This window comes from Nestor notabilis, unplaced genomic scaffold (assembly GCF_000696875.1).
Source record: "Nestor notabilis isolate BGI_N333 unplaced genomic scaffold, ASM69687v1 scaffold28358, whole genome shotgun sequence".
NCBI lineage: Eukaryota > Metazoa > Chordata > Aves > Psittaciformes > Psittacidae > Nestor > Nestor notabilis.
Window position 1 is genome coordinate 2,717 of NW_009941075.1, and position 26,351 is coordinate 29,067.

A 26,351-nucleotide genomic window follows, 5' to 3' on the forward strand; every position below is an offset into this window, starting at 1 on the left:
AATGACAGCCCTTTAAATTTCATGGTGGTAGAATTTCTGTGGGGTTTTTGTGTCTTAATTTTTAAGTGCTGTCTGCTTACATTTATAATTATAAGCTAATACATTGTAGGTATTCACTGAAAATTGATTATATTTTGTTGCATATTTTGTAGAGTCTTAACATTTTTATGTAAGAATTTTATTTTAATAATTGGATCATATAGTTTTCTAGAGCATCAGACACAAAATATCATTGGTATTGTGAATATGTTTTTGAAATCTTTTTAACTTCTGTATTTTCCTTCGTAGGTTGATTTCTTTTCAAGAGTTTGTGGCATTTGAATCTGTTTTGTGTACTCCAGATGCACTATTCATTGTTGCTTTTCAGTTATTCGACAAGACTGGCAATGGAGAAGTAACATTTGGTAAGAATATCTAAAGAAAAATGGTTTAAGAAAGTGATGATAATAGTATAAATCTTAATAGTGGTTCATGTCCATTGGTACATAGAAATGCATATTGTGCTGTACTGGTTGGCTAAGAGTTTGCAAGAGTAAAACTCTTAGTTTTTATTTTATTCATTTATTTTTTTCTTTCAAGTGATACAAGCCTAAGAAATACACAGAAACAAAATATATTTTGCTCTGTCTTCCTGAATCAAAATTTTTCATGTTTGTGAAATAGTTACAACAATGCTGTTCTGTTCAGTGTCATTCTAAATAAATTTGTATGTTGTAGACTTTGAGCTCCTTCAGTGATGAGGGATGTTAAAAATATGTACTGGATCTCCATTATTCTTTGAAGAATTATCATTAGATACAGTATGAGCTCTATATGGGAATGAAGGAGGTTTAATCTTTTGAATTTCTAGTTTAGTATTTGTTTTCTCGAGGAGTAAATCTTTAGTGTTATGAGTATTAACTTCCAACTAGATCATGTATGAGAAGAATTAGGAAGAAATTATGGAGAAATTGTGGCCTTTAAGTTTTACTTTTTTTTTTTTACCTTAATCACATAAATTAGTAATTGGAAAAATTCTTTAGGCTAACTATACTGCTCTGTGATGTTGCTAAATAACTTACTAACATTGCAGTCCTAGGAGGACTAGGTTTTATTTTTAAAACTTCATATGTTTATGAAAATTACGTAAGCCAATGCTACACATTTTAATAAAGTGGAATGAGAATTTCATGTTCTTTCTATCCAAAAGAATAAAGCTCTCAATAAAGAAAATACAAACTGTGCTTGGATTCGTAACCACTTGCTGTTTGTACTATTTCATTCTTTTGAAAATTGTTGCAACTTGTTGGGGAAAAAAAAAGTAAGAGTCTTTTTATGGAAACAAACTGCTTGACTTGTGATGTTGAATTACATCATTAACTGAAGGGTCAAATACTGAGCAATTTGGATATGCATCATCTTGAAAAGAAACTCTTTCAGTGCTTAAGTAAAGTTGAAGTCAGTAAATGCAGTCATTAGAAAGTAGATAAACTACAATCATTATGCCCATGTTAACGATGGTATATTTAATAATGTCACGGAACGGGAATATGCACTTTGTAGCTCTCGTGAAAGGACTTGAAATAGCTGGTTCTGTAAATGACCAAAATGTAGTTTCAGATTGTATTTGGATTCCTCAATCAAACTGAGGATTGTTATTTTTTTATGAGCACATCATTATATTAAAGGCTAAAAGAACAAAACAAACAAGAGAAATTGTAAACCAGAAACTTCCATAATTTTTTTCAATACCTTTATCACTAATTTTTTTTTTAATAAGGCTGATAAGTCTTGAATAGGAAACTTTGAAACTTAAAATTTACTATTGGTTTCCTGATTTTACAAGATTATATTGCAATTACTACTTTATTTAATAGTATGCTATAATATATCAATGGTACATATTTTTGTGTTACGGTTCCCACGTTTACTGCTGCTTTCTTGTTATTGTTTGTAACATGGCCTACTTATTTTTACTTCATAGGCATATCATACAAATTAATGCATGTGGGAAAAATGTGAATGATAGTATATGACATGTTTGGAATTTGGTAGCTCTGCAATGAATTTCCAAGTCAATCTTGTGGACTATAAAGGCTGTTTTGTGAGTCCTGCACTTTTTCATTTTCATACCACATCAACAGAAAAGCACAGAGTTTAGTTTCATGTAAAAACGAAAATATATAAAAATTAAATTAAAAATTCTAATAAATAAATAGAAATACACTGAAATGGAGTCAGTTTAGCCAATTGGTGTAAGAATTGCTATCAGACAAGTCATCTCTCTTTTATGAGTGTGCAATATACCCAGTTTGCAGATAAACCATGTTGGTTATGAGAGCAAACATAAGTCAAGATGTTCTAGCTCAGATACAGTGCTATGTGGATGTGATTGCATTGATTCCAAAGCTAACTCAAGCCAGTAAGTCTTGCCGGAAGTGACATGGATTTGCTGAGGTTTTTCTGCACTGAGCATCTGGAGCAAGGGGTGGAGGTGCTGGAGAGTGGAACACAATCAGCTTGGGTCTGTTAGGCCAGTAACTTGAACCCAACACTGGTCTTGCTGGGTGTGAGATAATGTCTCAAAATCATTTGGGTATGACTCTGTGGCATTTTCAAAAGATATCCTGAAAATCTACTAAGATTTTCAGTTATTCAGTGAAAGTTAAGTTGATCTGTTGATTTTTAGAGTTGTCTGTCTATTTGAAAGTAAAATGCTCAGTTGGGTTCACATCTCCTTTTTAGGATTTACTTACTGACACGGACTGAGACCATACTTGAGCACTTTATCTTCTTGGAGTCCTTTTGAACCTTAGACTCCCACTTGTCTCTTCAAAAGTTTAGCTTCCAACTCTCCAGTGAGGAAATTATTAATTAAATTGTATTATAAAGAACTTTTGAGTTGAGAAATGGAAGAAGACAAAAAGTTTATGATTCTTTAGAAAATATTTAGTAGAAATACTTGTCAGCAATGCTATGCTAATCAGTGTCTGTGCCATATCATGTTAATTGGAATTGTTGAAACAGGAAGCCTTCTGTCACTTTAGTGTCACCTACTTTCTCACTGCTTTGGGACATTTTTCCAGGAGTTTTGGACATCCAGAAATCCTGTATGAATAACTGCCATAAATGTATAGGTAGTATGCTATAATAATCGTGTAGTAGGTCTATTGCAATAACCTGAAACTGGAACTACTTTGTATGAGGAAATCTGTCCAGCATGCTCAATACTCTTTACATGTTTCAGCTGCACCAGAATTGCTGTCAGCTTGGTGAACAAAAAGTAATAATATGACTATTTTAATAACCTACTGATAAAAGTGACAGTGAAGTCTAAATGACTTTTAAATCATGGAGAAATAGAAAAAAAACATTTGTTTTCCTGATCAAATGCTTGTACTACTTCATAAATTATTCCTAGGTGAATATTTTATGGGAAATATATTACTGATGAGTTCTTAGAATATTGCTTTAACCATAAAATATTTAAAAGCTAAAGCTGATAAAGAAAAGTGGCTTTTTTTGTTGTTTGTTTGGTTTTTTTGTTTGTGTTTGTTTCATTTTTTGTAAATTGTCTGTCTTGTTAGGGATTGCTATCTGTAGCCAGAGAAAACTGACAACTAGTTTGCTTTTTTGATCATTGGATGTAACTGGCTAAATTACTTAGCATAAATGAAATGTTTAAAGACCCTCCATAAAATTAATGCTATGGTACTAAGGAGACTTTTTTTATTGCTATTCTTGCAGGTCTTTTGACCTGAAGTCAGGTTAAAGCAAACGTGAATATTAAATGTGCTCGAGCTATTTGGTGTGCTTCAGTGTTGAAGCAGATAGTCCTTATTTTGGTTAAAGGTGAAGTGTGTGACTATCACTGAAACTTCTCTCAAAAATAGGGTGTCTAACTGGAAGTAAAAGGATTCTTTGTAATTTATCCCTTTGGCAAGCCATGCAGTGCTCTGGACTGTATCACTTTTAATTGGAATGTACAATTTCAAGGCTTTTTTTCCAGCTGTTCTTCCTTGTAGAGTCACCAGAAAGAAAGCCATTCTCTGACAAACTGAAGAATTTAAGAGACGCTTTTTTAGTTAAATACTCACGCTGGTATGGATAGAAAGATAAAGGTAAAATAATGAGATTTAGAAACGATTTTACTGCCTTCATGTTCAGGATTCTTCTGTATTCAGGAATTTTATATTATTTTGGACATAGTGCTAAAACATTTATGGAACCGAACACACGGTTTTTAAAAACATCCGGCAGCTCAAAAGCTCATTAAAAATATTTTGTAGAGTATAATGGCCTCTTCTTTAAAGGCACTGGGGGGAGTAAGGGAATTGGATGCCTGGTGATGCAACTAATGTGAAAATTACTGTGATATTGGTGAACTGAAATAATAAACATCAGTGTAATAATTTCAGAGGTTGAGAATACAGGGTATACTGAAATCTTGTCCATCTATTTTCTTCAACAAATTTTAATCTAGGAGAAAAAAGTTCAGATTTCCCTTAATCAGGACATAAAGTTTGAGAACACTGGAAGAAGGTGAGTGAGAACAAGAGAAAGGAGTTGAACGTGTGTTGTTACAGTTCTTTGCTTTTAGTGTTATTTTTCAGGAAACACAGATCACTACTAGTACTCAGTCCCGCCATTTCCAAATGAGCAATTGGATTGAAAATGCTAGGATTTTTATTTAATCTTAGGAGGTCTGTTTTATAAAATACTATTTGCAACCATAAAGGCTGGAAGCCTTTAAACATGTAAGCAGAAAAACCCTCATAACCATATGGCTATAGATCTTAGGATATAAGAAAAACACCATGTTTTTGTCAAGTGTGCTATAAACTAGAACTGCTATTTTTCTTGGCTTCCTGGTAGCCATATGTTAGTTTCCTGTTTTCAAAATGTCTTTTGCTTAACACATTCAGGTAACGTAGGAAACATTATGTCATGACTTTCTTTTGTCCTCATGTTTTTGTTAGGTTTGTCTGTTTGTTTCTTTCCTGTGGCATGATGCTTTCAGGTTTAAAGCACAGTTTTAAACAAGTGTGAGCAGTGCAGTGTGGGAGACCCTCATTTTTTTATAATAACAATTAAGTTCAAAACTGTAGTTCGGCAAGAGGGAACAGAAAAGGGGAACTCCACATTAAAATTATATATAGTGACAATTTGTTGTTATGGCTGTCAGTAATATTAACCTTAAACAGAATCACTAATCCTTTTAAAATAAGGGTAGAAATTCAATGTAACTATTTCTAGTTTAGCTTTGTCACTTTTCCTGCCATTCGTCATTTTGCTCTTTGTTAAAGTAACTATATTATTTGCATTTCGATCACTCTTCATATACTTCTGTTGCATCAGGTGCTACAAGAAAAGTCTTTTTGCTTTTAACAACGATTTTTCATTTTATGCTTGAAAGTGAAAATATGTAAAATTTGCTGTTAGCAGAAATAAGGAAAAGTAGTAACGTAGAATACATTAAAATGCATTATGTACATCAAGACTCAAATATGTACAAATGGGACTGTAAATGACTGAGTAGACAGATTTAAAAAAAAAATAAATTATTAAACAACAAACCATTAGCATACTTAGGCTACTACTTAAAACTATCACTTTTATATTTTTGTGTCTCTAACAAGCATGATTGATCTTCCATCCTTGGTGAGAGGGAATGGTAAACTCTGTTAACAGGTTGATGGCACTGAATTGCGTGAGGCTTTCACTCTGCTGCCTGGGGAGCTGATTAGTCAAAACAAGTAATAGATACTACTTCAAGGCTCACTTGGGCTGCTGAGCTCATTCCCACCATGGTCCATCACAAGACATCATAGCATTTATAATGTATTCTTCCGCCTTCTATGAAATTATTTTCTAAAAACTTTGTTCTCGTATCGTTTTTCTGAGCCTGGTAGGTAACAGTGTTTGATGGAGGTTGAGCCAGTGATGTGTATGCTGCCTGCAGATAGCTGCTCCAGGCATCTATAATTTGTTTAAAATGATTGGGTGGGGAAATTCTGAAGCAATCTTGAGAGAATATGTGTCGCCTTGGAGGTAATGTTCTAGTGCACTAGAGTAGTAGGTTTATTGTTCCTGGGGCTGATGGTAAGTTGAGTATATCATCAGGCTGCTGACTTGTATGCCTATCTGAGAAGAAAATGCATTGCTATAAGCCTGGAAAGAAAGTTATCAGCTCAGTAGGAAAGAATTCCACTGCAGAAAGGTGAGCAAAGAGTAGGAAAAGACATTAGTAAATGAGCAACATGTATTGACAGGGACAATGAATGCATTCTGTAGAATGTCAGACTAAAATGAAAGGCTTTAAAAATAATTTGCTGTTTGCCTCCTGCAGAATAGCTCTGTTGGAAATTTGAAGTACTTTGTAGTTTATCTTAATTTGGAAGCATTACTGGGTTTTGACTGAGGGAGATAAAAAAAGGCAAAAACCCCACAGCATCTGTACCTGAATGTTACCTGTTTTCTTTGTTGTCAATGCTTTGCTTCTGCTGTGAAAAAAATAAATTAAAAATAAGACATTTGGTCATAATTCTGAGTGGTGGAAGTGTAGGTGATGAGCACATTATATATAATTTCTGAAACGTGATTGTCAGTTTGCTGCTTCTCATCACACAAGCTGTTGTGGTGATGGCTATTTCCTTTACTATAAGAGAATAGCTGACTAAATTGGATTAAAAAGGTATTCTTGATATATTGTGAAGAAAGCATCGCTACTTTTGGGTAGAAGTAGTAAATTTTAGTGTTTATCTAGCGATGTTTTAGAATCCCAGATGGCTTTGGAAAATTGTATTTAGTTTCAATGGGTTTAACTGTGTCAGTTACTCACAACAGGTACATGCTGTTGCTCCTGTACCCAAATGCTTTATAAATAAAGCCAACATGGAATTAATTAAGCATTAGATACAACAGCATATCCTTAAATTCACACTACTCTAAAACATGCAGTAGACATTACTGATTGTGGGTAATTGCCCCTGGAAGAAAAAGGGATAAGGCACGTCAATTTTCAGAGAAGCAACAGGCTAATTGGATACCATTTATTAAAGGCAGTAAATCACTAGAAGAATTTTTCAAGTTTCAATGCACTCAATTATTGAATGTAAGTTTATGAATTCATTTCCCACTATTATTATATGCTGAAGAATCTTGATGTGTGATGTGTTCATGACTAATTGTAATAGTTTTTAAGAAGAAAAAGATCAACAGTGTAGTAAACCAGTTCTTGGTTAAAGTAGTATATGCTTAAATGTTTGAATGAGAGTTATGAAAAGACCATGGCTTAAGTCTCATTTAAAATACTTGAAATATCTGTCTATATAAGCAGGTATAAATATTTTCTTATAAGAAAAAAGTTAGACTTGTTTTAACCTTTCCTTAAGGTTTAAAGAAGCAATTATTGGAAACAACTGAAAAGTACAATTTAAATTTTCTGGCTGCTTCAGAATGTTTTTTACTAAGTTTTCATTAGGAGAACTGTGGTTTTTAGAGTCAGTTTTACAGATGTGTAAGTAGTCACTAGTTGGCACCCTGTTTGTACCTTAATAGCCAAGCCAATAGATCCAATTAAGTAAGCCTGTCTTTTGTTCCCTTCACAGTTTAGTGCTGTTTTGCTAGCTCAGTAGTGAGCTGCACTATGTTTGTGTTTGTAGTACCTGAAGGCTCTAGGCAGCTTGGTCAGAAGCAGCGAATCAGTGGTAGGTGGGGTGTTTACATTTACATCTCCTGGTTCCGTGATCTCTAGCACTGATGAATAAATCTACTACAGACAAAACTTTCAAAGGAAGTATGGCAAAATAAATAAAGTATTTCAGTACTATGTATTGTGTGCTTTATCTCTTATTTTCTTAACCCTTATCTTGCGTATTAATACTGGTGAATAGATATGAATAGACAGTTATGAGTAGCCAGGGTAGTTTTTTAAGTTTCTTGTTTGCCCAAACAACTTCTGTAGCCTACCTTGCAGTGGAAACTATAAATTGCAGGTTTTTTACGATAGTCTATGTTTGACCTTTAAGTAAGGGTTAAATAACAGTTAAATCACTAGCTATAATCTGCCCCTTGAATACGTAATCTCAGACTAACTGTGAAGCAGGTAATCTAGCCAAGGCGTCCTACTTGGAATGTCCTTGTTCTGAGATGGATTTATTCTGAACATTTCTTTTCCTTTCCTCACTGAATAGATAAAAAACTGTGTAGTGATTTGACAAGGTTTGATCTAGAACTAGTAGAACGGCTATAGAATTGAAAGAATGAATGAATCAAATAGTCCTTTAGCATAGAGAAAGCAACACATTTACTCCAAGTAAATAGCTCTTGATGGAGTTACAAAATGCCATGTTTTATTTTGGTTATTAGCAGGTTCTAGGTTGGTTGATAAAACCAAATCAATTCAGATACTTCGAGGTAATTTTGAAAAGTGTTCACGTGGTATGGATAGATATCCAGTTATACTATTTATGTGGTTGGATAGGCTGCACAAAAAGCAGGCTTGTTTTGCAGCATGGCAATGCTATGTATGAATAATGCATGCTTTTTTTTCAGATGAGGTTTTTGACAGAATTCAGATAATACATTTGGCATTGAGATTTCAGCTGTACAGTATACATATGAAGAATTTCATATTCTGAAATGACAGGTTTTTTCTTTACTTCATTTAAAAGAGGACATCTCTATCTTCACTTATCTTAAAACATTTTAATAACTGAGACTACCAATTATGTTTTATAGGATTTGATTTTTGTGCTAAGACCTTATCAAAAGCTTCTAATAAGGTGCTTTCTGCTGAGTTAATGATATGTTTTAGATGTCATTTCTTATACCTATCTTCAATAGACATATTCAGACAGTGTGATTGTAATAATCAAGGTTCAATCAAACCATACTTAGTATGACAAATATTGCGTGAGATTGTAATGCAGGTATTCGTGCTCTTGATAAAGGGCTTAATTTGACTCCTAGCAGAGACAGAGAGCCACTATTGATCTTTATATCAGAATGCAACATAGTTCTTATTTGTCATGTGTGAGGGAAATTGCTTCTTAATTAAAACTAAATAAAACACTCGCTCCAAGGTTTTATGCAGTAATACAAAAAATATCACGTTGTGTTGAAAATGTGTTCTTACACAGGTCTGTAAAGGTTCAGTTAGCAATTATTCTTAACAAACTAAAACACTTCCTAAACAGCTGCTTAAAACATCATTTGTATCCTTCCTGGAATGTTTGTAGATTTTCTGTACCCCGAAGCTCACTTGTTGTTTTTCCCTCCCCCAAAGCAAATGTCAAAGAAATATTTGAACAAACTATTATTCATCTTCAAATCCCCTTCAACTGGGATTGTGAGTTCATTCGACTGCATTTTGGACATAACAGGAAGAAGCATCTTAACTATTCAGAGTTCACTCAGTTTCTTCAGGTTAGTTATTAACCTTCTTCCAAAGTAAAATTGAAATTCATTTTCATATCTGATAATACACTAATAGCATTATAAATTTGGAGCTTATTCTGGTAGTGATATGGTTATCTGATACAATACTTACAGTTACGATGAACTGTTATTTCTCCATACTAGTTCTATAATTGGTGTGTACTCGTTGTGCTTTAACTTGAATACCATCCTATAAAAGAATGGGACTAAATACGCTGTTTATGAAATTAACCATTTTACTAATTGTTGTTAAACTGGATTGGGGGTCTACATTTTTGTCATGAGAATTTAATAGCAAAACTAATATCTGCCAGAGAAAGATAGCATCCTACACATAGCCAGTTTTTATTAACCATATAACCTCCCATATAAATGTTTTAGCTTCTTTAACATTTCTTGTAGTGTATTTATCCTAGTACTTGCCCTTTTTTTTCTCTCACTGGCGTGACTGGGAGTTTGATCTTAAATGCAGCCAACTTTGCAGGAGGTATGTCTCTTTCCTGAGATGTTGCTGAAGCACCCTCTAGGGACCAGGCTTTAAAGGATTTCACTTAGAACTGGACTTCGTGCTAAATCAAAAAGTTACAGTAAAAATAAAAAATGAATTGAACACTATACTAGAAGGAATTAAAGGAAGACATCAGTTATAAAGGAAGAAAGGAGAGTAGGAGAAATGTACATTGTGATTCATGAGAAAGGAGTTTGCAGAATTTTAAGTAGCTGCACCGTATTGCATAAATTAGCATGCAGTTATATATAACTTACCATTTTCTGTCTAGTGGACCTGAAGAAAAATAGATTATGCACTTCCAGAGCTAGCCTTTGGCATAAAATAGTTTTGTACATAAGGTCTTGAAAGTAGTGAGTGATAGATGTGCTTTAATATTATCTGTAATTATTGTCCAGGATAAAAATAGATCATAGGATCATAAGATAGTTTGGGTTGGAAGAGACCTTTAAAGGTCATCTAGTCCAAACCCCTTGCGATGCGAAGGGACATCTTCAACAAGGTCAGGTTGCTCAGAGCCCTGTCCAGGCTGACCTTAAATGTTTTCAGGGATGGAGCATCTTAACTCCTCTGGGCAACCTTTTCTAGTGTTTCACCACCTTCAGTGTAAAAAATTTCTTCCTTTTATCTGGTCTGAATATACCTTCTTTTAGTTTAAAACCATTACTTCTTGTCCTGCTAAAAAGTCTGTTCCTATCTTTCCTATAAGCACCCTTTAAGAACTGAAAGGCCACAATAATGTCTTCCCAGAGCCTTCTCTTCTCCAGGCTGAACAATGTCAGCTCTCTCAGCCTGTTTTCATAGGAGAGGTGCTCCAGCCCTCTGATGATTTGTTGTGGCCCTTGTCTGGATGCACTCCAACAGTTCCGTGTATTTCCTGTACTGACCTGTATCTGGATCTAGAGCAGATTGTAGGAAAAACATGTCTTAACTAAATAGGATCTGAAGTCTATATTGTAAATGGAGATACTGGAGTTTGGCACAGACTTTCAAGACTGCTGTTAACTTGATGTTACTTTCAAGGAATAAACTGTGTCCTGCCTTTGATACTACGTATTTTAAGTGATCCCAGGGACAGATTTGAAATACTAGTGCAGAAAAAGCCAGATTGCTTTTTTTTGTGTGGAACCCAACCCGGACCAAAGTGATAAATACTTGTTTTGATTTTATGTTTATTATTCCAGGATACTCTCATGTAAGGTACAATAACCTCTTACTGTCCTCATATATTAAAAACCCTTAGTAGGGAAGGGTGGTATGGGTTGTAGTAATATCAGTATGTACACGAGTTGGATATTGTTGTCCCTTATTTTAGGTCAGCTTATTTTTCTTACTTGGCCTAAAAGTATCTTGTGGGATTTGGGACTTGGATCAGAGCAGGCTTGTTGCACCCTGATCTAGAAAACCTTGATCTTGAGGTTATAGTAGTTGAGAAATTACTGTTAAGGTGATATAAGCTAGATAGTTTGCCCTCTTCTTATTGTCTGTCAGTACATGGTTATTATTTTTGCTGCTTCTAGAGGTCTGAATGACAGCTGAATGTGCTTTATTGTTTGCTTGAATAGAAGGAAACAACTTTTTCTGGACATAGAATTTACAACCATCATTATTATCTTGAGGTTAGGTTACTGCAGTGTGCTTTATATGAAGGTTTTTACAGATTGTATAGGAGTTTTAAATTGCCTGAAATGAGTGACCATTTCTGACATTATGGGAGGTAGCTGTTGGGGGCAATCTAAATCTATATTATATAATTTTCACTGTCCTCCTGTTTATTTTCAAGTACTTTTCAATGAGTTAGTTTATAATAGCCCAGTCGTATTTCATCTTGGATGTGTAGGAGATCAGTTCACTTTGAGTCTTTTAAGATCAATATCAGATGTTTCCCTAGCAGTTAAGTATTTAATAAAGGAATAGATAGCAGACAGGACATGGGTATATGAAGTTTATTTCTCAAATCACTTAGAGAAAGTGTGTATTTCCTTACAGTTGAATTGAGGCTTTTCCTTGACAGACGAATGAATTTGTGGTTTGACTCAGTATGCAGACTTCTCATTTTACGTGAGCTGGCATTTAAGTTTAAACTGCAGTTATGCTGTGGTCTACATGCATGGACATACTGAGGCATGCTGTAAGAATCTGAAATAAGTGGGATCTTTGTGAACAGCTAAATTACAGAAGTTGGTTCTAATCTGCTGTTTCTGGATGTTCATTCTAGGAGCTGCAATCAGAACATGTAAGACAAGCCTTCGCATTAAAGGACAAAAATAAAAGTGGTATGATAACTGGGTTGGACTTCAATGAGATCATGGTTACCATTCGTTCACATATGCTTACTCCATTTGTGGAAGAAAATTTAGTTTCAGTAAGTGTAAAGAAAAGTGCCTCGAATTCAGCATTTAATAGCTATGATATTTTAAGTTGTTACTGCTTCTATACTACTTTGTCTTCTCCTACCTGTTTATCACTGCCTTGGTGCTAGAGATTATCGCCATCATAATAGAGTGGACAGGGTGAAACATAGCAGCATTCCTTGGCTGCAGTAGTGGAAAAGTTTGGCAGTCTGGTTTACATGTTGGAAACAGTTTGAGTTAGTCTACTATACTTTTCACTAAAGCAGGGCAAAATGTACTTGGCACAGAAAGAATATTCATTTAGAACAAAAGCATCTAATTTTTATATTTGAATATATGACATTTCAAAAGGTGGAGACTAATTACAGTTTTGTCTTTTTATGTATTCTTACGTTCTGTTTCAGATCAGAATTCATAAAATCAGTATGTAGATTCTAGGGGTAGAATGCTTACAGCTGTGATAGTCTGGCAAGATCTGTAGGTAAAGTAATGACATAAAAGTTATAAACTAACAGTATGTAGTATTAAAAGTATGTAAGAATGAAAATTATATAAAATATAAACTAATATCTTTTATCTTACTATTTTACCTATAAATCCTGTCTTGTCTAACTAATAAAGCATACTGTCTTTGTAAAATTTATAGTATCTACTAACTTCAGACTTTGAAATAGTCACTGCTTTGTGTGATGCAAGAATTCAGTTAGTGCCTTTATCTGAAGCAGCATTTACATGCATTTGTCTATTAGAAATAGAGTATTAGAAAAATACTCTGTGGTACATTTAGTATGTGTATCAGATAAATTGAATAATGATCTACTCAAATGATTATTTCCTGATTGTTTCCTAATGTTTTTACCAAAAAGTAGTATCTAGTCTAACAATTCCACCCTCATGTTTTTATCAAAAATATCTTAAAATAGCGGGAGTAGAGAGATATCTTTAATTCTTTCCTTATTTCCCCAAATGGATATTTCTGTAATTTGTAATAAAATGTTGTAAAAGGGCTTAAGGTACTTAACTGCATTTCTTCTAATTTTTAAAGGCAGCTGGTGGAACTGTTTCACATCAGGTCAGCTTCTCCTATTTCAATGCATTTAATGCGCTTTTGAATAACATGGATCTTGTTAGGAAAATCTACAGTAATATAGCAGGTACAAGAAAAGATGTTGAAGTCACAAAAGGTAAAGTATGTTTCCTATATTTTATTAATGTTTTAGTTCTGTTCAATTTGTAATCTGGTGTTGCACATGAGTTAAGGCAACTTGGAAGCTGCAGTAGTATGCAAGGTTAGGGCTGCTGTGAAAAGTGTTTAAAGAGTGATTTTCATCCTCACAGGTTAGTAATGATTTTTAGCTAGCTCATTGAGGAGAAGAATTAGGATTCTGGCAGGAGCCTTGTTGGCCTTATTAGTTTGAATGGATAACTTCAAGTCAGTATGCTATTGAGGATTTTACCACTCCTTGAAAAATTGCTTGAAAGGCATGCATGGTTGCTTAGAAATAGAAAGTTCCTAGGGAATGTGATAGAATGGGTTAAGTTTGAAAATCCATCATCGGTAATCCCCATGTTGTTTTAGCTCTAGTTACTTTATTCACGATTGAATCTTTTTTAGAAAAACTGTAATAATTTATGACTTCTTAGAGCTTACTTGACTGAGTGGCTTTATATATAGTTTATGTCTGTTAGGACATAACTAATCCCTGTGCATATGAAAAGTTGCCCTATTTCAGTCTTGCTGCAGGCGTGAGTGAATTGCTTTTGTAGTCATTTTATGGCAGATTTTATCACCAATTTTATTACCTGTATGGATGGGACCAGCCAAGCCTGTGTGTGGTAAAAAGCATGCCAAGTTCCCTTTTTTTTTTTTCCTGTTCTTTGTTTGGCTTATGTTCATATGCTCTGCATACCTTTGTCCCTAAAGGAAAGCGTAAAATGCCTGTCCTCATCCTCCAAATTCTGCTAACAAATTGGCTAGCAATGTTTTTTGGTGCAGATGCATAAATACATCTTGCTTGGATTTGTGTTGTGAAAAAAAGCAAGTGTGTTTTTACTGCTCAGACTTGTTTACTGTAGCTTGCCAATTATGTCAAGAATGTGTCATGTAATTTGGCTAGATGAATACCTAAGCTTGGGGTCGTTCAGAGCTAGCAGAGAAGGAAATCTGGACATGATGGCAATAGATGAGTCAGTTGCCCTTAAAGCTGTGAATAATGGGCCATTATTCTGTTCTATTCTGTTTTGCAGAACTTCAGAAACAAGAATCGCAAATTGTGGGTGTGGTTTTATTAAGCTTGCTAATATGAGTATTTTTGTTGACTTTAACGAATTCTTACCTTAAATCAAATCTGGGGAGTAAGACTTGCTCCGTGTTGCAAGGGCCTGTTTCAAGATAGATATTCTCCTAAAGATATCTTTTCTCTTTGCATAATGGGTTTTGCTTCTTGGTGATAGATTTCATTTTGATGTTATCTAAGTTATTTGTGAGCATTTAAAGAGGAAATTTGACAAATAACACAATTACTTTATGTCTCTTTCTCTTTTGAATCCAGAGGAATTTGCCCACTCTGCAATCCACTTTGCACAAATTACACCACTGGAAATAGATATTCTCTACCAACTTGCCGATTTATACAGTGTTACTGGGTAACATAATTAATTTTAGTATTTTACAATCATTATTTTGTTGTTTTCTGTGTGAAAGCTACCGATTTTCACCTTAATTTTAAAAAGTTTTGTGTTCCATTGTATTTCATTACCAGTAATTTATTCAGTGTAAACTCACTTTGATGTATCCATGGGTTTGTAAGTGAATTGTGTACATCAGACACAATTATTAGTTGTCATATTATAGATAAACATATAAAATAGCAAAATACATTACAGTAGTCCAAAAAGGTTACAGTACACTGGTATTACTAACCCTTAAGTATTGGTGATGGTTTGCGTGGGTCTTTAACACATGTGAAATCTCAGGTAGGAATACATAGAAATAGTTTAATTTGTGTAGTATATCCCTTATTACTAGTAATCAAGAACTTGCTTCTGAATAATCCAATCTCCCTTTATCTCCGCTTGCAAGCTATGAAAGTGCCCTTCTAATTCCAAGCATTCTTTGTTGCAGTGTAGCAGACTTCTTAAACGTGCATTCAACTATGACAAGTGTTGGTTGTTTTTTTTTAAATCCAAGATGTATTCTGTGGGGTGTGGCCAGGAACACAGTATTGAATGTTTGGTGTTCTATCTAGCAGTAACTTGTTTTTCTCTGTCCTTTGTAAAGGCGCTTAACTATGGCAGATATAGAGAGAATAGCACCACTGGCTGAAGGTGCATTACCTTACAACTTGGCAGAACTCCAGAAGCAGGTAGGTAGAAAAAGAATAAAATTGTTGAAGTTAAGTGAATGTTTACATATACTTGCATATGAAAAATAAGAATAATACACTTTACATAGATTCGTAATAACTGAAACATGCTGTGTGTATTGGTATTACGATAGAAATTGGGCAGGCTATTGAGTACGCATCTAAACAAGGAATTAGATGTCATACTAGATTGGTCCAACGTGGGTCAGGGTAATCCCAAGCACAAATACAGACTGGGTGGAGAATGGACTGAGGGCAGCCCTGAGAAGAAAGTCTTGGGGTGTTGGTTGACATTGAAACAGTTACACAGCAGATTCAGAAAGGAAGGCATATATATGTGGTGAATTACATGGTTGCATAATCAAAAGTACATAGTCCAGTTGCACGTTAGTGTTTATTATGCAAAACAAACAAAAAATAGGATCTGATCTTAAAAGTTGAGCAATCTTTTGTTTTTACTGTTAGAATTTCATGAGAATTTTAATTCCACACGGAGCTCTGTATTTTTGAGTAACCTTTACAAGAAAATACAATAGTATTCATCTGAACCAGTGCATTTTGCTCCAAGGATGTCTCCACATCCCTTTTCCACCTGTTATATACAAAGGGAAGATTCTTAAGATCTTTTATGAGCGTATCCCATAGTTCTGACTAAATACATCTTTGTGTGCTCAGCAGATAAATCTAATTTTTCATCCTGAAGGTCCTCATTTTCTTACAATGTCTAAACTACTTCAATTCTCTCTCTTTCAGTCTGTTAAAAGTTTATGGGGTGCCTATCAAAACATCTGAGGGCTCCAACTCCCAAGTGAGCATCATTCTGGTTTGAGCTGGGTTCTGCTCCCAGCTGCCCACACCTCGCTTGGTACGCAGACAGCTGGGCTTCTTAGGAATCAGTTGCTGAACAACCACATCTCGCAGCTCAGCGTTTATGGCAATCTGACACTGGTGATGAGTTGTGTTAAAATGCTGTTCCCGAATTGCAGTGATTCAGCAACTGGTTCGCAAGTAGCTCAGCTATCTGGGCTGTTGGGGCAGGAGGACATACAGCTGGCAGCAATACCAAGCTACACTGTCTCCCATAAAATGAAGTTCAGATTCTCTACCGTGGTGATGCCAGTGGCAGATAGTACTGCTGCAGAGTGGTCTGAAGAAAAGTAGCAGCGTAGTGACAAAAATCACCCATGCCTTATTCGCCACATGAATGTTCTGAATTTGCCAGTGGATGAGGGATCCTAGGAGTCTATCTGAAAATGAAAGCTCATGTTTACAAAACCTTTTATTTCTCAGCTCACTTGTTATGCATATTGCAGAGGTTCCTTTAAGCAGTTATATCTACTACAAAATCTAGGATATGTATTAGCGACAGGAAAATCTTGAATTAGTTCAACTGCTATGATTGGAAATTTGTCCTATGTGGAATATAGCAAGTCTTCCATGCATGAGACTGAGCATATTTTGGTTACTGTTATTACAGGTGGATTTGATCATTCAGTTCTCTTTAAAACAAATTGGTCTGAAACACAGTATCTGTTCTGTTCTTAATGATTAGACACGTAAGCCAATGAAATAAGTGTTCAAAACCTACTTAGTGGTAACAGTCTTCCTATAGACTTCTGATGACAAAAATGACAGAATGGATTGACACAGAAATGCATATACAACCTTTATCCAGACTAATGAGAAATACTTTTGATGAAGTTTTGTAATTACATTCCTAACTGCCAACTTTGGTTTCAATCAGTGTCTTTGTATTCACCTTTCTCAATAGACAAAATACTGACTTGTTTTATTTTACACTTCAAAATTACCTTTGTAGCTTGGCATTGTTATAAAATGAGCTCACTGATAAAAGTTTCACTCATCACTAGAACAGAATATACTCTCTTCACACTCCTGGAGTAAACCATTATGTTTTCATTCTAGTCTGCGCTCTGTGTTAAGAGAGGACAACAGAAAGCAAAGTAATTTCATTTTCTTCTATTTATAAGGAACAGTCTTTTAATAGACCTTATCCTAAGTGAACCTTTTATTACCTTATTTAACTGTATTGACAAAATGAAAGATACCCTTTCCTGGAAGAGAGAATATCATCTCAGAGAGGTCCAGCTGTCCCTGAAAAATGAAACCAAGTCTGTAATCACTTGTATATGATTTTAAAATTCCTTCTTAAAGGAAAATCTACATTTTTACATAAAGTCACTCTATGTAGGTTTGGTGGAAATGGAAATTAGCCTGCTTTGAACCATGTTTACTTTATTGTCAATTTTTTTCATTGTGTAAGATCTCCTTAAAGCCTAGCAGCTGAATATCCTATGGGGATGACAGCTACAGTAATTTTCTGTTTATAAATATTCATGATTTGAAAGCTATAGCATTAATTACATTCATTTACATATCCATCTGAACACACAAGTAAACTGCAAACTTTGTGAACACTTATTTAATAATATAAAAGTGACATTTCCTTCAGAAAGAGTTTGATTTTTAACGTCCAATGATGTATTCATTAAGATTAATGTCTGAATGCAATGATTCTATGATTGAATTTTGATGAGAACTGTGTGGAGCTTAGAAAAAGAATAACCTTAAAACAGCTAAAAAGAAGCAGGTGTGCTGTACTAGGAGAAAATTTTTGTGGCAGGAAGAACCACTCCCACTTGTAAGCTTTTGTGGGCTGTTATTATTGCATGTGTCTTTTATTTATATCAATCAAAAGAAATATCTCTGTATTTTAGGATTTTTTTATGTGCATGTGTGGTTATTTTGTTTTTATTGTGAACTTTTTTTTTTTTAGATAGGAAAATGTAGTGTTTGAGAATAGTGAGGGCATTCTTCAGATTTATTGCTTCTGATTGCTTGTAAAGGCAATACATTTGATTTAAGCTTTTATATGCTGGTCTGCATATGTGCACTTTATCATTTTGATGCTACCCTAGAATTTCTCAATTCTTCTCTGTTAACCTGTGTTGTGCGAGAGGAAAATGTCTTGTGGAAGCAAATGATGGTAGCCATATCTTTTTCTTCTGTGGAAAAACTGTATAAAATACAATTAATGGTTTTTTACAGGTAATGATCCCATCTTAGTCTTATAGGCTTTTATCCTACATTTTGTACATACAGTGTAACATTGTGTGATAAAGGCAGGGTTTTGCACATCCAGTGTAATATCAGTCCAAACAAAGTAGCTTATACTAAGGTACATGCTGTATTTCTGGGGATATTTCACTTTTCAGAGCTTCAGTAACTTGACCTTAACTTAGTTAAGTAGCCTTGCTGAGTTAGCTGTGAAATGTACATATGATTATCTTTGTGAAGAGTTCGTAGTGTGCATCAGAGCAAAGCCTTCCATAGCAGTCTGTGGTCTGTATACATTCCAGCTATGCTGTCAGGAGCGCAGCTGCTAACATCACAGGGTGCTTTTAAGAAAAACAGGTTTGTTTTTGGGAGATGGGCTTTAGTATCTGCTTTAATATGGAATTTAACAGTTAATATCTTGGCCACTAATATAGCCTAGGCAAGTTATACTGCATAACAAATTCTTCTCTAATCCCTTTATTTATGTTTGGAAGAAAATTTGGCCTATGTTGCATACTCTGTAGTGCAAGTTTGTGAACACTTACATCTTGCTTATCAGTTACCTTGTTTCTAGTAACCATCTAATAATATGAGTCTCTGCGAGTATTTTCTGTGCAGGCCTATATTTCATTAGAACACTAATACATTTATAGTAGTGTGTGTGATTGAAGTGAGGGAGGTCATCATTGTGTCTGTAAATCAGCAACTGCCTGAAAAAGACTTGTGGAGAATACTTTGGGGAATAATTGACTTTCTGCTGTTTTGAAGACATGAGGTGTCATGTTTTTGCTATGTGTTAATGTATATGTAATCTTAAAATTTATCCCATGCTTGATAGATGCTATTTGTGAAATAATGAATTCCTTTTGAGGTAATGAGTTTTGTTTGAGCCAAAAGGGGGAGATAGATGCCATACAAACTCAAAGGCAACAGAGTGGAAAGTAGCGAAGTTGATCTGAGTTTCTGCCTGCTTTTTCTTGACCATAGCTCTTTTAGTTATACTAGGAATATATAAGGAAGAATATTTTCTGAAAGGAGTATTTGAAAAAAGTGCTTTATTTATTGGGTGTAATGGAAGTTATATAGTAATTATTTGTCAGAGTCTTTCTGTACCATTATAAAAGCCCATTCACAAGCATCTTTGTTTTCCCATGCAGACTTTCAAGCTCTTTTTTTTTTGTCCTTTTTTTCTTTTTTTTTTACCCCCCCCCCCCCCCCCAGCAATCTTTTGGAGAGTTTGGCAGGCCTATCTGGCTCCAGGTAGCAGAGTCAGCTTACAGGTTCACTTTGGGCTCAATTGCTGGAGGTGAGTAATACTTCTCTTTTCAAGCTTGGGTTAGTTTAACACTGTCTTGCCAGAATACTTGGTCTCATCTAAGGTGCATTTTTTGGTAATACACATGAAGAATTGGAGGGTGGAGCTGCTTCTGGTTGTGTCATGCCCTTTCCTTATCGCTTCTGTTCTAGTATCTCTCCACAGTCCTCTGAAATTACACCAGTAATGAAATTCCTTACTGGTAGTTCAGATTGGTTTTCTTTGTTTTACACACCTTGCTTTAAGTTACTGTAATTCATTCTCCTTGAGCCTTTTTTACTACACTTTCAGTATTGTCCTTTCTTACTTTCAATATATCAGAGATCTTACCAGCTTATATATTCTTTGTGTTTAAAAAAATGTTGTAGAAAATTATATACTACAACAATGATGGTGCAGAAATAATACTCAAATGCTTTCTTACAGCTGTTGGTGCGACTGCGGTATATCCCATAGACCTGGTGAAAACGCGCATGCAGAATCAGCGCTCCACTGGTTCAGTCGTAGGAGAGTTGATGTATAAAAACAGTTTTGACTGCTTTAAAAAGGTTTTGCGTTTTGAAGGCTTTTTTGGTCTTTACAGAGGTAAGTGAATAAAAAATAAATGTACCAAGTCAGGGATTTTCTGCCTCTTTTTTTAATACCTCAGCAGCTAGTTTCTTAGGGGAAAACCAGCTGACTTGGTATCATATACAATTTTGCTTCTGTTTCATAGAGCTCAGTATGTATCTTCCCTTCAGCAGCGTTCATCATAAGCAATTACTGGGAAAAACTGGGAATATTTTTGTTACTGATTTGTTCTGTGCTTCTTAGGTTGCATAAAGTCCTAATTTCTGGGATATGAGTGTTGTGGACATGATTGTTATCTCACAAATTGAGGATTGTAACTTTTGGCTGAGGGCAAGTACCAGGCATATTAGCATCTGAGGAATAAAGATCCATTTTACTGCAAATATTTTTTAAGAGACAAAAGACAGTAATTTTGAAACGTACCTGTCAACTGGATGCCAGTTCTTATGCCTCATAGTTTTGCAGTCAGTGGGACTTGTTTTATCCTGTGAACAAAAAATTGCATCCTGTTATGTTGCTCTATTTTACTTTAAAATATCAACAGTGGAACTCATAAAAGTTGTAATTTAAAAAAAACTCAAAAATCCTCTTCTAAAGTACAGGCTAAGAATTCAAAACAACTTTAATCAGTTTTATCAGTTAGACTGAAAGCTATCTTATATCTTGTTTTAGCTCAGAAGATTCTGAAAGGGTTTTTATCACATCAGTAAAGTGACTTACATGGAGGGCCCATGCTAGTCAGTCCTCTGAAATCAATATTTAGTTGAATTCTCTATTTTCAATTGTCATTTCACCTCAATAATGAAGTGCACGGTTGTCATAAGGATCAGTAAGGTATTTGATGATCTTAAGGTCCTTTCCAACTCTAACTATTCTATTTACTAATTGGCACACTTTTGTTTTTTAGTTGGAGAAAAGTCACTCACTTCTGTGATGGTCACAGCCTTTTTTTCTGCTTTGCAATGTGTTCTGTCAGTGAAGACACTGGACAGTGTCCTTTAAGGACAATATCTGGGAAGTTTTTGCATGTGAAAGTCTGGATTCTGGCTAAAGAGATCTTTGTAATCTTGCAGGATTTTGCTATGCAAGTGGGTAGAGGGAGGAATATGTCAGTGAAAATGTTAATGAAATAGCTGTAATTGCCATAAATAACATCTTATTGGCGAATTGTTTTCCTTTTTTGTTGCTAATCTTTTGCAACAGCAAATACTCCATGAGTTACATTTATGTGACTATTTCTACAGTGCTGTTCTATGGTACTATTATCTTTTCCACTCAATCACATGGTTTTGCAGGGCAGCTTCTAAAACTGATCGTTTGTTATTTTTATTTTTGTTTTCTAAACTTTCTCAAATACTTGGAAATCAAAGATGATTTCATTAATGAGTTGGAACCACTGCTTTACACTTGAGAAAAAATGTGCTTGTTTGAGAGAATGTCAGTTTGTTAAGCTTGTTTATAGTCATTAATAATTGTCTTTAGGATTGTTTAGGGTAAGAAGTTGTTTTGAAAATACTGCAGTTAATGGTCAACGTGTTACATCTTGGACTGATAGAATGTTACCACTTGGTCTGTGGAGTATATTAAAGTAAACAACAGAAACGTTTATAGAGTTGGTTAAAGTCCTTTACTCAACGATGCACGTTTGGCACTCCAAATGTGTATGCCCAATGAGTTCATCTTCATGAAAGGGGGAATTGTCTTGTGTTTTGTCTGGTAGTTTTGGGTTTTTAAAGTGTAGGCACTGCAGAGCTGGATTTTCTTTTCATGGTAGATCAGAGATTCAGGTTGGGAGGGCAGCATTTCTTTTGTTATTGTCAACCTTTCTTTGTGTTTAATAACTACCTTTCCTCAGCGTAGTAAGTCTGTAAATCACACAGAAAGTATTATGTTGGAAGAAAACACTACGCTGCATATATTAACTGCTGCTCTGTCTATTTAGGTACCTTTGCTCTGAGCTTCCTTTCAAGGAAATAGTATAAAAATTCTGCAGGCTGAGTACTTTTGGTAATTTTGAATTTTAAAATGAATTTTTAGCTATTATTCTTTTCACTTAACGGATAGTGGAAAGCTGCATCTGTGCAGTTTTATTCCTGTTATCTGATCTTTGATATAATTGGTGTGGGATTTTTTGCTAGGTAACTGGCAAACACTTCTGACAAACTGATATTCCATAACCATGGAATAACATTAGGAAGTGACCACTTCTTAGAAAAATAACCCTTTTAAGTTTTATAACCTATACATATGCCAAAAGGGTTGTGGAAAAAATGGATTTAAAAGTAAAAGATACAGTTATAGTCTTGTATGTTAGGAAGTTAAGACTGCCATCTACTGATTTTTTTTCCTTAAACCTATTAGTTCCTAGAAAAGTGTATGTGCTTTTGTCAAATGGCAGATCATTTTGATAGCAGCTATTTACCAAGAGCAAGGGCCTTTTCAAAATCGGTTTCTCTTCGCTAATGCTTCCTCTGGGTGAGATAAAAAATACTTTATAGTAATAGGGTTTACAGAAGTTCATGCTACCATGTTGGACTGAACAGAGAAAATCCTTTATGTGCTTAGTCGACTGGAGCCTTCAGAAAACCCCGGTCAGTGAGTCAAGTAGAAATGAGTTGACAATTTATCAGTCGTGTACATCTCACAATTACTCTCCTATTTTAAAAGGAATTGTAAGCTTTATGGGAAAATTATACTAAGTTGTAAAAAAGTCAGATGAACTCTTATGTAGTAGAAATATCTAGGGTGTATGTTCAGTCCTTTTTTTTACTTCTGTGCAGCAACAGCATCAGGCTTGGCTTGGTTGTGGAAGGCAGATCTGGTCACCCTTTTCATTACCATTTTCAACAGAAATCTTAATATAAAGTTGTGTTTGTATGAATATTCAGTGCTCTAGCAGCATCACATACTTAAATGACATCCACCTCAAAGGATATCCCATGTGCAGAAAGGCATTTCTGTAGAGCTCTTATAAAATACTAGTTTCTCTATTAGGAAGATAATGTTGCCTTATGATGTCTTTGTTTCTATAGGCTTGTTACCACAGCTGATAGGTGTTGCTCCAGAAAAGGCTATTAAGCTAACTGTACGTACCTTTTTTTTTTTCCTGGCATCCTTTTGTTTGTTAACGTAACAGGATTTATTTCCTAAAATGTGTGAAAGATGACCACTTACAAGCACTCTAATATGTATGGTTGCAGATGTACTTGATATGTGTTAATAAGGAGGAAAAATAACTTAAAATTGTGTGTAATGTATTGTATCGTTATTAGGTTAATGACTTCGTCAGAGACAAATTTACTAAGAAAGATGGTTCCATTCCACTTCCTGCAGAGATCCTTGCTGGAGGCTGTGTAAGTATCCGTCCTGTATTCCTAGGGAAAAATTATTCTTGTTTTCTGTTTGGAAATCTTTGCATACTTCTGAATTGAGTTACTTTGGAATTATGTGCTTGATCAACTTCTTTTGGCCCAGTTTCTTTTTCAGTTTCAGCAGTGGTTTTATTCACAAAAGGCTAAAGAGAAGGGACCTTTCTTCCCTTTCCATACTTTTGCCTGGGTTGGTGTCCATGGTTCGTTTGGAAAGATAGCAGTACTCCTTGAGAAAGGATTATAGAGATGATGTTTGAGAAGTTTTTCGGGGATAGAACACTTTAAAAGATCTATTTCTTGCTGAAGATTTTAAGAATGGAAAAAAAATACACTCTTCACCTTGCTATATGTGATTTTTTTTTTGTTTGTTTGTTTTCAAAAATGTGGAAAAACTGCATGATATGTAGCCTTACTTCTCAGGTAACAGGTATGAGTGAATTTTCTGTTTAAATGACTGTATGAAATGTAGCCACATTACTCCGGATGCTAACTACGACCATCATCTAAATACAGCTCAAAACGAAACTGTGTTTTCGTGGGCATTGGGGGCTGTAATTCAGTGGATCTCTCTTAGCAATCTGTAAGTGGTTTGAATTGATATTGATGATAGATTTCTTTCGGTTTTGCACATTAGCTAATTTCATTTGTGGGATTCCCCAACAGTTGTTAACCCTATAAAATGTTTAAGGCTTGATTTAGGTTTCTTTTGTAGCAGAGAACACTAATAACTTCCAGTTGAGTAGGCTGACAGGCTGGTATAAATCCTCCTCAGCTTACAACAAAACCTGGGGCAGAAAGGTTGTTGACCTCTGCAAACTTTTAATTCAAAGAAACAGCCCTGAAGGGAGGCTGCTTATAGTTCTGCCTGATTGAATTTGGCAGCCTAGTGCATGCTTGAGTCTTCACCTGTCAGTGTATAAAGTTTATTTTCCGAGAAATGTGAGAAAGCAGCTGTGATGTATAGCTAAAAAAGACTAACCTTTTTCTGCAAAACCCAGTAACACACAAAGCATTTGTAACTGAAGTAAATATAATTCATTAGTGTTTTTCTCTGTGTTGTGCTTAAATTCATAATTAAAATCAAGCATCTGATAATCAGTTTTATTATTTTATGTTCTTTTTTACTGAAATATATAATATTGAATTGAGTTTCAGATAAGCTTTCAGAAATTCAGATATTTCTGGGAAGCTGGGCAGATTTGTAATCTGTCCAAAACACAACCATTTCTTCTAGTTGACTGTTTCAGCTGATGTTCTCGTCTCCTTTTTCAAGATAATCTCACTCAATCTGGGAGAATTTTAAACCAAGCTGGCCTTTGTAGAAGACAAGTTTGCTGCAGTTTGGCAACCTCAGGCGTGTTAATGTCTTTGTTGCCTCCCCTGGATCATCTGACGCCTTACAAATTGATGATTTTTCTATCTGTACTGCTGTACATTTTCCATTTTAGCAATTTCACTTCTGCCTAAATACCAGAATCTTTATTAGCAAGCCTATAAAGTTTATTCTGGAAGTCTGAAAGTATCAGTTGACTAAAGCAATAGCAAGTTGGTAGGTTAGTCTTTCTTTTGTCATCCTCAGTCCTTTTCATTCTCATTGTGGCAGCCCTTTTCTATGTTGACTTGCTTGGAAATAGTGTTGACCTTCACACTTCTGGTGTTCAATGTATACTGGTTTTCTACAGAATATTATGAAGCATAACTGACAGTAACATCCAAGAAAATGCCACAAGTAAGCTTAGTCCCTTCCTATGTGCAGGGGTATGCAAGACTTTCTATTTTGGTGATGCTACCTTTCTTCATGTTTTGTTTATTCTATTCCTTCTCTCTTTGTTAATAGAAGATTATGGGCTACTGTGGGACTGTTTGGATTTTGTATATTTTTAAATTATTTTCAGCACCTGGATGTGGGTAACTTGGGTTTTTTGGCTTTTCTTTATTGTTCAACACTTAAGTATTTTGTTAATAGTTCACTATTAATATAGGCTAAATTCAAAACATGCTTTTAACCTTGTCATAACATCAGAAGGAGCAGCATTATGTCTGTACGTAGCTCTCGGATGTACTTATTGCTATCTGTGACTGTCACTTGCCTGTGTTTAGTGCTGAACTTTTTCCTGATTAACAGGAATAATGCACTTTTTCATCATTTCTGGTGTGGAACTAGTAGTGGGTGAGCAAAATGAGAGAGCCATATTTTCAGCCCCTTTATAGAGATTAGAGCAGAGGCCTTCCTGACCTTTGAAGGCCCACCCTCTTGTGAGCTGTACAAAAGCACATTGTGCATGCTATAGTCCTCAACGATGAATCAAAAAAATCCTTGTGAGGAAATGGAGGCAGCTTGGGCAAGGCTCCAGCAGACCTAGCAGATTT

The 26,351-nt window shown here is 35.0% G+C and overlaps 1 protein-coding gene across 1 annotated transcript in view; it reads left to right on the plus strand.

The window, feature by feature from the left end:
• The first annotated feature begins 295 nt into the window (after window positions 1–295).
• The window catches only part of LOC104410514 (calcium-binding mitochondrial carrier protein Aralar1), a 37,790-nt gene continuing 11,734 nt past the window's right edge, over window positions 296–26,351 (plus strand). Inside the window, exons 1-10 of the mRNA XM_010020691.1 lie at window positions 296–404; window positions 9,269–9,408; window positions 12,147–12,293; window positions 13,328–13,466; window positions 14,835–14,928; window positions 15,563–15,647; window positions 19,947–20,031; window positions 20,467–20,625; window positions 23,643–23,695; window positions 23,883–23,963. Of these exons, the coding sequence (XP_010018993.1) occupies window positions 12,207–12,293; window positions 13,328–13,466; window positions 14,835–14,928; window positions 15,563–15,647; window positions 19,947–20,031; window positions 20,467–20,625; window positions 23,643–23,695; window positions 23,883–23,963 (783 nt within the window). The 5' untranslated portion in view covers window positions 296–404; window positions 9,269–9,408; window positions 12,147–12,206. The remainder of the gene's footprint in view (window positions 405–9,268; window positions 9,409–12,146; window positions 12,294–13,327; window positions 13,467–14,834; window positions 14,929–15,562; window positions 15,648–19,946; window positions 20,032–20,466; window positions 20,626–23,642; window positions 23,696–23,882; window positions 23,964–26,351) is intronic.